A 13,166-nucleotide genomic window follows, 5' to 3' on the forward strand; every position below is an offset into this window, starting at 1 on the left:
TCCTTGTGTTGTCGTTCTACATTTAGGACATTTTTTAAATTAAAGGAAAAATGCAATGTCTCCTTAAGTGGAAGAGAGCAATTTAAAGTGGGACTCTGGGGGCTGAGCACAAAACATCAAACTGGCATGGCAGACACATCTTTTCCAGCGGGTGAGTAAGAATAGGCCGTGGCCCTCAGAGCTGAAACATAAAAGGCAGCAGGAAAACTTGGGTCCCTTTCAGGACTGAAGAAAAAAAGAACCATTTATCTTGCTGCATCCATCCTTAGAGTAATGAAAGTTGACTAGAAAAACCAGACAAGAGCTATTTGGTTTGTTTATTTATTTTTGCCAACCTTCAGATGTTACAGAACAATCCAGCAAGCCAGAGGTCATTATGCCTTCCCCATTCTGGGACAACAAGGGCATTTTCAGTTGCGTATTTCATCCCACAGGCAGCAAAGGACACATCAATTAGGGAGCAGAAACACTTCTTCCTGACTGTCCAAAATTATGAGGCGTTGGCAGCCGCGCTAATTGTGTCCTTTGTGTTCTGTAAGGATGGTTTTCGCGTTGTATAATGATTGTGTCTGAGTTGGGTTTGCAGTACACCCTGGAAGGTTAACTTGCAATAACATTTCTGCTTTAGGAATCTTTACCTCCTTTCATCACTGGGTGGAATTTTGCTGAAGTCGTGCCAACCAAAAAGTTTATACAGTAGAATTAAAACAAACGGGAAAATGGAAACAGCAATTCTCTCATTAATTACATTTGTGAATCAGTCTCGGGCACTTGATAATTGTTTCTTGTAAATATTTAAATGAATAATTCCAAGAAATGATCTTTCTATGCAGTGGAGTATTCCCAGTTTTGATGTGAGAGCCCTACCCTCAATTAACATTTTTTCATCTTGAGACCAAGCGGAAAATGCAGAGTGGTCAGGGAACTGGCCTGGCAGGAGGAGGGAGGGAAGGGAATGGAGATGACAGCAGCTTGAGGAGAACCATGAGCACAGAGATCGTGGAAAGGGGACGGAGCAACTGAGGACGTGCGCACTCCCAGCCCCAGCGCTGGGTCCGCACGGCCTTGCTTAGCGTTTGTGTGGAGTGCTTCTCAGGCCTGCGAGAGGGTGGAACCCATTATTTAAAATATGTGTAATTCAGACATGGGATGGCCTGGCGTTTAACTTTATGCTCAGTATGACGGGAAAAGGATTCTCTAAGCAAGATTTCATCGCAAGCAGCATAATTGGGACATGGCTCGGGGGCGTGGCTCAGCAGTACAGGGCTTCCTTAGCTGCTATGCACAGGCTTTGGGTTTGATCTCCCAGCACTTGGGGGAAAATTGTCTTGGGGATAATTAAACAACGTTCCATAAAAGCACTTATGGGTCTGTCATCCTCAATCTATGTGCTTATCATGACAGTGTCCATGTATCCATTTAGGGATTTGCTTAAGGCTTGGAAGGTTGCTCCAGAGTGACACTCCATTATCTCTTGCTCAGTATTACTGCATAAAAATCATAAAGGTGCCATTAAGCAGAAGTGCGCGTGTACATCTCCATCCATCCGTCTGTCCAATCTAACAGACTCCTTTATGTATCTGGCTCGACCTTGTAAGGCTTGCTGCGCGAATGCTGTTCAGTCTGCTGTGGCTTGGAAGGGTGACCCAGAAGGGAGCCCAAGACCGGTCAGTTGTGGAGAGTCCAGAACTCTTCTCCGGGAGCCAGAATCTGGAGCTAGGGCCAGTTCTCTCAGCCACTTGATTTAGCCCCTGGCAAGCCCCTAACACTGTCAGAGTTTCTGAGTTAAAAAATGGAAATAACTGTGTTCTTTTACTCTAATCTCCTGTAGACCTCACAGGAAACTGTGAGGTGATTACCAAGGCTTGAAAGCCTTACTTGAAAACCATCAAGCCCTTAGTATTGTTGGAGTAAAAAATAAGAATCAGGGGTCTTCTGGCTAAAGCTGGCCAGACAAAAGCTTTTGGAGAAACTCAATGAAAGCAGCAAAGAATAAAAAACAGAAACAAATGTCAGTGGAGCCCCCCAAAATAGCTCCCAAACAACATGGAACAAGCTTTGTGTCCTAGCATAGGCTTGATTTTTTTTTTTTTTTTGGTCTGCCTGGTACACTTCTGTATGGGGAATGAGCCCTACCACACTGTATTGTGAACCCTGCTCAGACCATGTTTAACGAGGGCTGAGCCTGCCTTCCCTCCCTCCCTCCACAGGCAGTTGTGTGTCCAAGGGGCTTCTTGCTAACTCTCCAACCTCCAGCTATCATACTTGATCTGGAGACAGGCATGTGGTCCAAGCCAGGCTGCCTGAATTCCTTCCTGAGACTTTTACCAGGCCTTTGAGGAAAGTGTTTCTCCAGATTGAGAAGTTGTCAATATAATGTGGCCTTGGAGCCCACAGTGGCCCTTTTGTTGTCCTGTAGGAAGAGGCTCTGAGAGAGAAATGGTATGTAAATGAAGTGAGCCAAGAAATGGAGCTAGTGACCAGGTTCAAGGACAATATACTAAACTCCCCGATACAGCTATGCCTGAAGCCATCACATCGGCATTGTAGACTGCTCTATTTTAAGAGCCAGTATGTTCTTTTTTCTATTTCTTTTCCTTCTGTCCTTCTATTCTTCTGTCCTTTTGTTACTTCAGACTAGGTTTTTATTACTTGGGTCATTGCAATCAAAAAGTCTAGTTAATGTTCCAGACTCTGTGGAATATAGTGAAAACAACGTATAATTTGAGGAAGGACACAAACCTCCTCTGACCTTGAGTAAGAAACAGATTGCATGCTGGGTATGGTGGCACATGCCTATAATCCCAGCACTCCAGAGGCTGAGGCAGGATGATTGCCATGAGTTTGGGGACAGCCTGGGCTACATAGATAGCTCTAGGCAGCTTAAACTACGTAGCAAGACCCTGTCTCAAAAACCTAAAAAAAAAAAAAAGGAAAAAACAGATCTCATGAAAAGATCTTGTCTTACTTTACAAAGGTGAACCCAGTAGCCTTTAATTAAAGAGATGCGATCAGAGGATGTGGACAGGGCACAGGATACCTCATAGAGACTGCATTTAAGAAACAGACCGTGAAATGAGGGCAGTAACTGGAGCTGAGGGTGACACACCCCTCATCACCTGTGAAACAGCTAGTTGTGTATGTATGTCTGTGTGTCTGTGTGTAGGGGGAAAGGGGTTCAGTTAATAGAATTTAAGGAGCCTATCATGTATAAAAGAGTCACAACAGCCTACTCTGTACACTTCAAGGGAACACATACTCCCAGGCCAGCAAAAATAATGGTGACTAGACGTTCAAGAAAATGAATTAAAGTTCAGGCTTCAGAGTGCCCCAGTTTTCTCTCACTGTGGATCCTGTAAAGAAAAATAATATGAGAAATAATATTAGGAGAAGATTGAGCCTGGGACTTGAGCCTCAATATGTAAAGAACATAAAGACAGTGGGAGAAGATGGGTCTCCAAAGGTAGTACCTTCCAAAAACATAGAAAAATTACAGTTTTTTAAAAAATAGTTCTCCACTGTCTCATAGAAATTAGAGATAATGTGGTCATTCTCTTAAAAAATAAAAGAAAAAGAAAAAGAGCTCTCTTTGGGTTATAAAAATGCAGACCCAAGTTTATAAACCCACATGAGGGTATGAAAAATAAGCCTGTGATACTCAAAAAAGAAATGGAAGAGAGATAAATACAGAGAGGAAACTGCATTAGGAGTAAAAAGAACTGGAATAAAACAGCTGAAAATGCAGTGAGGCATGGTCCACAGACTAGAGAAAGCCACACAAAGAGAAGTAAGAATAAAGCTATGGAAATGAGTTAAATTGAGAGAGATTCAGAAAGAAGGAACTTATCCTGCTGAAGAAAAGAACCCTCTTCCTTCTCCTCCTGTACTCCCCTCTTAGTATCATTTCCTCCAGCTGAGCACCAGGCACTCTTCTGAATGATTTATGTGTGTCAACTCATTTAACATCCGCAAGAACCCATGGAGAATGAATGAGATCGGAACAAAGTAAAAAGAAAAATGTTAAGGTAGAATAGAAGACAAATTTCTGGAATAAAGACTCAAATCTAAAGCTCAAGAGCCCGGGCATCCCAATAAAATTTGGTATGAATAATCTACAGTAAGAATGTGAAACTGCCTGGCACATTCAAGGTCCTGCGTTTGATTCCTGGTACCAAAAAAAAAAAAAAAATTTAAAACTGTGTTTGGGCCTAGAATATTATCCATTGCATAGTACGTGTTCAGTAATCATTCAGTGGGTCAGCAGGTGAAGAAGGCAGCCTGTGGCCATTACAGGTGAACAAATAAGCCACATAAAAGGAAAAAAGGCAAGCAGGCCTGTGGCTTTATTAGAACATTTCAGTGCCACAAGGCAGCAATGTGTGTGAAGTCCCCGGAACAGGAAGGAGTAACCCAAGAATCGTATCACCAGCCCACATTATTCCTCAGTAAAAAGCGTAGAGACACTTCCAAACATACATGAACTCAAGGGCTAGACTGTTCATGCACATTCTAGAAAACTCTCAGATTAAAAAATGGTGAGTTGGAATTCAAAACTCAGAAATGAAGAAGGCAGGGTGAAAGCATTCATGGTGAGTACTGACACTGTTTCCACGTTGAATTAAAACCGAGCAACTCTGAAAACGATGGTTATGGAACAGAAACCCTGACAGTGTGTAGAAGCATGATACTCAGAGTGGTCCTTGGGAGGAAGCGAGAATACTAATCTCACTTGCATAGTAAGGAATAGATTGTCTAGTAATTGCAGTCTGAATTGAAATCTGTCGTATAAAGAAATGATGATGTCAGCATCCTAATATTTTTTCATTGTTTTTTCTTAACTTTAGAGAGATCTTTTAGAAACTAATATATCTTGTGAAGACCCACTCATCTGAAGTTCTACAATTCCTTCAGTTTCATCTCAATTTCTGTTTCTTGGTTTAATTCAAGCGAAATTTATACTTAATACTTTTTTCATGAGAATGACATGTATGTTATGATTCTATCTAAATGTATCCACTCACCTGGCCTCCCTCTGGGTCACACTTGTGTTCTTTCTTTCTGTTGTTCATCTGACTCTATGCAGAAATGTCTGGAATGATACCACATGTTAATGATGTTTCTTTCTGGGGCATCTGGTATGATTTTTTAAAAATCAGCTTTGTACTTCCTTACATTGCCTTCCCTTGAAAAATAATAAATACGTCATTTTGAAAAAACAATGAAGTCATTATTCTTTTAAGAAATCAAGGGTAGTATTGCTGTGAAACTTTCATTTGGAAAAAACAGGCATTGGCCAGAGGAATTGTGTAGCAGCAATCTTGTTTGACGGTTTCCATTTGCTAAGCATTTCTGGTAAACAAAGCTCTGTGTCAGGGGTTGAGAAATGCAGAAACGGACCCCGTCTTTGAGGAGCCTCCACATGTGTCAGCCCTTGATGCGCGAGGGCGGAACCTGCAGCAGTAGCATCCCCTGGGCTCTTGTTAGATACGCAGAAGCTCAAGCCCAGAGCCACTGGAGTCAGATCTGCATTTTTATGCAGTCTCCAGGTGATGTGAAAGCTCAGTGGTTAGCTCTAATGCATGAGGAATGAAAGGAGAATCCAGGGAAACCGTCTGAGCTGTTCTGAGGTCACAGACCCAATTCTGAGGATCAGGAAAGTTTACCCAGAATGAGAGGGATGTGGGATACCTCTTGAAGGCCAATTTTCATGAGGAGCCCCACAGGCCAGAGGTGGGAGTTGCGGTGGCGGGAGGTGTTCTGAGGCTGTCTGCCACAGGGCGGAGCAGTGTGCCTGGAAGGCTGAGGGACACAGATGGATGGCCTCTCAGGCCCCTCCCAGGCACATGTGTTCATTGTTTAGATGGGAGAGGGTGCCGGGAGGTGTTCTGTAGGATGTTTGGGCAGGGAGACTGGATCAAAGACACAAGTGGGACACAGGTGGAACCATGCTGGTGGGCGATAGCCGCATGGGGCCAAGCACACAGTAGGGCCCTGGGGATGGGGCTGGCATGGCCTCGGCCACCGATAGTTGTTCCTTATGCTGCAAACCTGTGGCTGCTGTGAAGTTCAGGGTTTTTCACATGAGGAGCCTTGTGATGCCCTGAATGCTCAGGGAGGCAGGACACGGCGGACTTGCCCTGTAACCTAGGGGAATTTGCAGTTAACTAAGTGAAGGTAGCATGGTTAGCTACATAGCAATATCTAATCAAGTTTATATAGAGAGAATGTGAATAATAAGGCATAGTCATTACTGGGAAAAAGTGTTAGGGTGTGTGTGTGTGTGTGTGTGCGCGCGCGCTTGGTCGTGGGCTGTTTCCCAACAGTGTGGATACCTTAGAAGCTTTTCCTGAAATCTGGGTCTCATGAGCATCCTTTTAAAAGCAGGTCCTTTCACCTCATTGAGTTTGTGTGCTACAGTTGGTGCAGAATTCCATTTTTAAGGTTAGTTATTAAGAAAGAGTGCTAATCATCCTGGAAACTGTATGTGGTGCTTCAGGCCCTGCAGAGATGATGAAGCCCCCTCCCACGGTGATGTTCCTAAAGTGCAGTCAAAGTACCAGCAAACTACAAAGGGAGGGTCAGCGAGCTAAGGCCCGCGGGTCAAATCCAGCTCATCGCTTGGCTGTGGCGGTGCCGTGTTATTGGAACATGGCCCTTTATTTCCCTGTGAGCTGTGGCTGTGTTCACATTGCAGCAGCAGAGCGGAGTACTGTGACAGCCCCTGTGGCTGCAAAGTCTAAAATATTGACTGCCTGACTTTGGTTCCCTATACCTTGAACATAATCCTAAAAATGAACTTTTTTTAGGGCAAAGAAAAGTTCAGCTCAGATTTTCTTCTGTCATAAGCATGATTCAAATTTTGCTCTTCCGCTTCTGTACATGTAGTTTTTTCCAAAATGGAAATAAATTTTTGAGTATTTTTCCCCTTGATTTCAAATTAGTATCTTCCTCCTCCTCCTATTCCTCCTCTCCCTCCTTTTCCTCTTCTTTTTCCTTTTCCTTTTCCTTCTGTAGTTATTGCTTTAAAGTAAGAGTCAATAAACTACCATCCGGGAGCCAAATCTGGGTAGTCTATCCTTTTAAAAAATGGTTCCCAAGCTAAGAATGACTTATACATTTTCAAATCATTACATTTTAAGTAGCTGCAAAAAGGACATACATAATAGCGCTGGCTTTGCCAACTGTCTCACAGAGGGCTGAACGATATATACCGTCTAGCCCTTGAAGAAAGTTTGCTGATCCCTGAATAAAGAATCACATGATAATAATGGGAAGAACATGCTAAATTACAGCAAAATATGCACTTTAGACTACTTTTAAGGATCTATAATTTTACTTCCGTGGGGTGTGTGTGGTCCAGGAGCAGGAGCTGCCCCATGATTGATTGATGAATAGGCAGTTGTGATTCCTCAGCCGGTGTAAAGTGTTGCCTTGGCCACAGAGCTCGGTGCTGGTTGTTCAAAATGAAGTGTAGGACTCTTGTCAGTGATGGGAAGAGAAGACCTTGCTGGTGGCCTGAAATACAAGGGCTGCACAGCAGGGCCCTACAAACGCTATACATACATTTGCTTCTGCCAGAACTCCAGCCTTATTACAGACAGAAATAAGAGAAGGCCAGAGCGGAGGAAATGGCAGACATGAAGCCAAATCCTTCATTGCACCATGCCCAAAACTCCCCCTACCTGTCCACTGTTGGGTTATGTGAGCCACTAGATTCCACTTACTGCTTAAATTGGTTAGAATTAGGTTTTTGTTATTTGTAGATTAAGATACCCGAACTAATGGAATGTGATTCTGCCTCTAAGAAGGATGTTACAGAAGAGCTTTAGGGGCTAATTTCCGGAATTGTTTTATTTTGGGTACATCAAAAAATCATTGTAAAAAATTTAATTATGGTCTTTAATAACATGGAACAGGAAACTGGGAAGAACAATTATACTAGATGACTGAATCAAGATATAAAAACATCTGATAGGCAGGAACCCATTGGCAAGTACAACACAGTGGAATTTAATAAGAATGGGTAAAGGTCGAACCTGGTCAGGAACACTTGCCTTGGCTGTGCCCCTAAGAACCAGCGAGAGCTGACCAGTATCGCAACGCGAACTCCAACACTGCTAGCATGGTTTTGGGCTGCCTTATTTCAAATGTCTTGGCTTTGCTCGTCAGGTCCTACCATTAGCTCAGTGCCAGCGCCCAGATTTTACAGGGATCGGATAGACTGACACTCAGGGTAACCGAGTAGGCAGAGCTTGAAACTGTCCTGTGGGAAAGAGCCGAGGGACCAGAGGACTTTGCTGATGGTCCTGGGGGTAATGGTGAAAACAGGAGACGTTTACTGAGTACTTGCAGTGTGCCTGGGGCTGCACCAAGCAGTTACCCAGCATATCATTTTTTCCTCTCAGCAATCTTGCCCTGGGGGACCGTCATTCACACCGTTTCATACACAGAGGAGGACGCCAAAGCTTAGGCTCAAAGCCTTCCCATGGTCACACAGCTCTAAGTGGTAGGACGTGGGGTGAAAAGCACAGGACGTGACTTTAAGTGATGAGTGCAGCCTCTGTAAAGATGTGAAGGGTCATCAGGAGGAAAGAGGGTAAAGCTTTGCTTCACATGGCTCCTATTAGTAGTACAAAGGCCCGTGAGCAGACGTGTCAGTGAAGCAGATTTCTGAGGCCACTAGCAGCCCGTCTTCTCTTCCTGTTCTTCAGTGGGGGTGGGAGACGTGCTTTTCCTGATGCCTCCTCTTCCTGCTCACTGGCCCTGTGGCAACCCCTTGCCTGGCTCCATGGAAATCCCACGAGGCTCAGCTGGCCAGGCTGGACCCCTTCCCCATCCTCAGCTGCTGTTCCCTGTGACTCCATTCTCTCTCCAGATGTGCCTGGACTGTAGGAGGCCGTATTTTGTTTCTCTGCCTCTTTTGGACTGCTTTGCCCCTTGCTGTCCTTTACCCCTGAGGTCTGGTCTCGGGGTGTGGTCTCTGAGCTGCTCTTCTGATGACTGTTCTCTGTAGGCCACTTTGATCTTCAGCAGAGCCCTTTCCTGATTTGCACAGCTTCTTTGCAGATGGTCCATTTGTCGTCAGAGACTCAACAAGGCAAGACTCAGACTTGCTTGAGCATGGGACTGTTCTGCTCCCTAAGCTCCCGTGTCCGCCGGCAGCCTGGCTGTCCTGTCCTCCTGGCCTACTTTTTTTTTTTTCTTGCTATAGGGGACTGAACCCAGGGTCTTCACTCTGAGCTACATCCCCATCCTTTGATTTTTTTTTTTTTTTATTTTGAGACAGGTTCTCATTAAGTCACTGAGTTGCCCAGGCTAAGCCTGAACTTGTGACCCTCAGCGCCCCCAGAGTGCTGGGATTACAGGCCTGCACCACTATGCCTGGCTACATTCTGTGTTTCAAATGCCTGAAATCAACCACCACATCCTCTCAACTCCTGTGGGCTCACCCTCAAAATATTTGTCTTACCTTTCTCTCTTTATGTATTTATTTTTATTTACTTATTTTTTTGAGACAAGGTCTCCCCATGTAGTTGAAGCTGGTCTTGAACTCTCTGTGTAGCCCAGGCTGGCCTCGAATGTTCAGCAATCCTCCTGCATCAGCCTCCTGAGGGCTGGGATTACAGGTATGTGCCACTACACCCAACTCTGTCCATGGCTCTGTAATACTCTTATCATTGCATAAATCCAAGTCGCATCATGTCCTTTTCTACTTATGGTGGTTCCTACTGCCCATCAATTTGGGGTCCTTACTCAACCCAAAGGTTCAGGCAGCCATCCTCAGTTCTTCCCAGCAGAACCCTTTCTACCTCTCTTGCTAGCAGTGTGCACTTGTTCCCCGCCCTGACTTTCAGACTTGTGTCCCTTGAAACTGATTCACGAACTCCTGCCGCTGTTTCTGACAGTAGTGATGTCCTTTGCCGGTTCACCTGTCATTCTCCTGAGGCCCGTTTTTCCGTCTGCTCCTCCCACTCACTAATCACTTTTTCCTCAGGTTTTGTGACCTGCTGAATTTTACCTCTTAGCCCTTTCTTAGAGACTCTGTTGGGCTTTTCCATGTTAAAAAAAAAAAAAAAAAAAAGTTCCTGAGTTCCATAAAGCAGACTTAGAAATTCATCAGGGCAATACCTAAAATCAACCACCACATCCTCTCAACTCCTGTGGGCTCACCCTCAAAATATTTGTCTTACCTTTCTCTCTTTATGTATTTATTTTTATTTACTTATTTTTTTGAGACAAGGTCTCCCCATGTAGTTGAAGAGAAAAGAATGTTGACAGTTCAAGTTCTTCTAGGGTCCCAGTCACTGTGCTAAGCACAGTGTAAGCAGTGCCCTTGTGTTAAGATGAGACAACCGAAGCCCAGTGACCTTCCCAAGGTCACAAAGCTGATTAAAGTAGAACCTAAGATTTGAGTCCAGGCAGGTGGGTCCAGAGCCTACAGGCCCAGAGCATAGACAGCGGTAGTGAATCCCAATCCTGTACCCATCTGAGAACCGGGAGGACACAGCATTTCCCCATGTTTGCATGCAGTAATGACTCTTGAGTAAGGACACACACACGTGGCATTCACAGAAGCAACCTCAGCGCTGGCCATGACCTCTAGGAGAACAGACCAGAGACTTTGGAAAGCCACTGGCTGAAAACTCTTGTTTTATTTCAGTAGTTGTCTGGGACATGTTTGAAAGGAATGACTTGCTTCTACTCTCAGATGCCCTTGCTCTTGGTAGAAGTGGTAAATATGGCAGCTTCCTTGATCTTACACCCTATCAAAGTTTTGGCATTTTACCTATTCATAGGAATGAGTTGTTTTTTTTTTCTGCCTATCTTAAGAGGACCCCTTCCCGTATTTTGTTTGGTTGACTAGGAACATTTTGCAAGCAGACCTGTTTTTATCGTATCATATGTTTTAATGTACAGAAACAGAGCAGTTGTTTCAGAGAGTTAATTAGATATTTTTTGAAAATTAACTTGATTTTTCCCTATTTTATGAGAAGAGGAAGTGTTACACATTTTTAAAGGACATGTGTATGGAAAGAGAAACTATTTGAAGAAGCTAATCTTCAGGACAGTGATAAAGGCCACGCTGAACATTCACTGGGGCCATTGCTACATAGGAAGCAGGAGGGCCTGACCTGCGCGCCAGTGTTCACGGCGGACGACGGCCACATTTGGATGCATTTTTGGCGCAGATATTATATCAGGTTACCGACAGAGAAATTTTGTTGCAAATTTCACTCATATTCCACACTGCTGTTTGCCTTGGAATTCTATACAGATATTTAAAAGCAAGCAGTTTTAAGTATCAGCTCTAGTTTAAAGAGGAGTTGTATCTTTCAGAGATGGTTTCTACATGAAGTCTCACTTTTCAAGCCTGAGTATAAGGTCCCGCTATCAACCCGCCACCAGGCGGTTGTTTGGAACATGACATACTTGTTATGTGGGGACTTCAGGTTTTTAACTTTTGAAATATTTCTAAGAAAATATTTTGAGAGGATGTTAAATTTTCAAATGGAAACAGAACATGGGATGTAATGAAAAAATCAGTGATTTGGGGGGGAGGGGAAAACTACTTTCCAGAAGTGACGCTGCTGTGTGACCGTGGGTGTACCTGGCTAGTGGGACGCTTTCCTTATCCGTAAAGATGGCGCAAGGTCTCTCCCAACTCCTGAAGGTGGGGTTTGGGAGTCAGGCTACCGGTTATTTCTTATTGTAACAGTGCCCTCTTGTGGCCCATATCCTTAACCAGTTGCTTTGATTTGCAGAGTAAACTTCAGACTCATTTTTCAGGGCTTTCTAGTAGCTGTACTTCATACTATTATATTGTCCCACTATGACTCGTTTTTCTAGGCTAAATCATAGTTGGAAATAAACGGCTAATTAGAACAAGAGACTGAGCACCAGACCCCATTTTATGAACAGTTCTTTGTGGTTTCTTCAGAAACTGAACATAACCAGCTTGTCGCCTGCCTGAATGGAAATGCCTTGTATGCACTGAGTGTGTCGCGTCTTCCTCTCCCTCCTAGGGACCAGGGGAAGAGGCGTGCCAGGGCCTCCTCGTGCCCCAGCAGCTCGGACCTGAGCAGATTGGAAACCAAAGCAGGTGAGAAGCTTCCGTCCCAGTGGTCCTCGACACACCTTTATTCGCAGCAGCTCTGTTGGAAGGTTTGCTTATTGTGTACGAGCTCCAGGAACTGCATCCCACTTGGTCAGATAGCAGTGTTTACTTTTATAAGTTTTTATTAACTTTACAAATATCTCACCGTTGTCCAGCTCTGATGCCTCAAACATCAATAGATTACAGTCTGAATGATTTTACAGAAGCTATTTAGTAAAAGCATTTGGAAAGCTGCCAAAGCCTTAGTGTCAGCATAGTTCTTAGGTTCAAAACTTGAGTTCAACGTCGTTGCTTACTTAAATGAAACGATTAACCATGTTAAGACAGCCCTTTCACGCTTTAAACTGTTTAATTGAGAAAGTTAGGCAATATAAGTTAAGGGCTAGAAATAATACAAGATGTATTCAGGGAATGGAATATGGCAGTAAGAAAAGTAAAGAAATGTACATTTATAATACTGAATGAAATGAATATAAACATAATTTTAGATGTAAAATTAAGTTGCAGAAACAATGACATCAATTAGGGGTGACAGATCTATGTAGTAAACATGCAAAGCAAGCATTACTGACAGTTGGCACCCAACTTGGAAAGCCGGTAATGCCAGAGGGGGAGAGAGGAAGAAAACAGAGAGACGCAGAGAGCCTTAAGTGTGTCTGCAGCATTGAATTTCTTCAAAATAAAGGGAAGGATAAAATTATGGCACTGTGTCGATATCTGACCAAAGTAGTTGTGGGTATGCAAATGTTTGTTATATTCATATTTTTGTACACATGAAATCGTATGACACTGAACTAATATTTGGTTAAGAATTACCAGTGGTACATCCATACCCATGTTTATTGCAGCAGAATTTACAATAGCTAAATCTTGGAAGAAGCAGCTTATATGTCCATCAACACATGAATGGATAAATACAATGTGGTATTTACACACAATAGAGTGTAATGCACCCTGAGACCATAATCTTAAGTGAAATAAATCAGAGAGACAAGCTTAAATATTGCATGGTTTCTCTTATATGAGAACCTCAAATGACAAATAAAAAGCA

The 13,166-nt window shown here is 43.6% G+C and overlaps 1 protein-coding gene across 2 annotated transcripts in view; it reads left to right on the forward strand.

Annotated features, from left to right (window-relative positions):
• Armc2 (armadillo repeat containing 2) overlaps positions 1-13,166 on the forward strand; it is a 99,917-nt gene that overhangs the window by 24,902 nt on the left and 61,849 nt on the right. For both annotated transcript variants that reach the window (XM_005377849.2, XM_005377850.2), the window contains exon 6: positions 12,024-12,100. In XM_005377849.2, coding sequence (XP_005377906.1) covers positions 12,024-12,100 — 77 coding nt within the window. The remainder of the gene's footprint in view (positions 1-12,023; positions 12,101-13,166) is intronic.

The sequence above is a fragment of the Chinchilla lanigera genome, unplaced genomic scaffold, assembly GCF_000276665.1.
Source record: "Chinchilla lanigera isolate Chin_1 unplaced genomic scaffold, ChiLan1.0 scaffold00010, whole genome shotgun sequence".
Lineage (NCBI taxonomy): Eukaryota > Metazoa > Chordata > Mammalia > Rodentia > Chinchillidae > Chinchilla > Chinchilla lanigera.